General features: G+C 48.1%; 1 protein-coding gene across 1 annotated transcript in view; it reads left to right on the top strand.

Annotated features, from left to right (window-relative positions):
- LOC101851276 (pyrokinin-1 receptor) overlaps nt 1-1,099 on the top strand; it is a gene marked incomplete in the record, with an annotated part of 39,130 nt that extends 38,031 nt beyond the window's left edge. Inside the window, 1 exon segment of the mRNA XM_013084519.2 lies at nt 8-1,099. Within this exon segment, the coding sequence (XP_012939973.2) occupies nt 8-440 (433 nt within the window).
- Nucleotides 1,100-1,113: the final 14 nt, after the last annotated feature.

Here is a 1,113-nt window from a genome sequence, read left to right as displayed (position 1 = left end):
CCTCCAGCATCATGTCTCTCAAGTTCCGCCAAGCGTTCCGCGCCACACTACTCTGCTATTGCTGTTGTTGGCCTCGCCTGCGACCGCCCCGCCGTGCCGCGCGAAACTCCTACACCTTCAAGTTCCAGCAGCGGAGTCCCTTCAACACACACTGCTCCGTGGTAGGCAGCAGCAGCAGCAGCACCACGAAGACCAACAACAACAGCAACAACAACCAACAGAACGGCAACCACCACCACCACCACAACAACAGCAACAACAGCTTTCAGTCGCCTGCGCTGTTGTGTTGTGGGGGCAGCGGGAACAATACGACCGTTATCTCAGCGTTGCAGACGGAAGGGAGACCACTCATAGAAATGGCGGTGGTAAATAACAAACAAAGGGCGAATAGCAGAGCGGGGAGCGAGGAAGAAAATTCTCCCGAAGGAGGTCTGTCTTGAGCCCGGCTTAATTAAGCTGTAACAAAGAATCAAAACTAAAAGTATGTGATGAAGCGACTGCAGCACTTTATGTTCTTGCACGTTCCTCGAAACCAATACCCCTTCTCCCTTTTCTGGTGATTCTGAGCGAGATGGTTCACCGCAGAAGCCAGAGGGATCCTCGACGTTGTAGCGTTTCAAACGAGGATCCACAAAACTGAAGAAAGAGAAAAACAACCAACAACCTGAATTTGAAAGTGAAAGTTGTTTTGACTGACCGTGTTTAGGTCAAAGCACGTGTAAATATTCTTAAAAGTGTCTTTTGGGCATGAGGCTACACTGTCCACTGACCCTTTACCTTGACAATCAATGATTTATGTTTAGAGGCACCAGTCAACTGACACACATGCATGGAGAGAGAGTCCCCGGATGTGAGTGCCAGTTAAAACGTTCTGAACTGGGGGCTAAAGTTTACCTTTACCTTTACCAGTATGTGTGTGTTCTATGCTGTTGGGAACATATTAAGTATCATCTCCTTATATTTGGCTAGAGGTGGTTTGCATTATTAAGGTTCACTTGAGGAGACGAAGAGAGAGAGAAAGAGAAAGAGAGACAGTCGAGAGAGAGAGAGAGAAAGAGGGAGAAAGAGAGAGAAAAAGAGGGAGAAAGAGAGAGAGAGAGAGAGAGAGAGAGA

The sequence above is a fragment of the Aplysia californica genome, unplaced genomic scaffold (assembly GCF_000002075.1).
Source record: "Aplysia californica isolate F4 #8 unplaced genomic scaffold, AplCal3.0 scaffold00299, whole genome shotgun sequence".
Classification (NCBI taxonomy): Eukaryota; Metazoa; Mollusca; class Gastropoda; order Aplysiida; family Aplysiidae; genus Aplysia; species Aplysia californica.
Note: the sequence above shows the minus strand (reverse complement) of the source record. Positions and strands in the feature narration are given on the sequence as shown.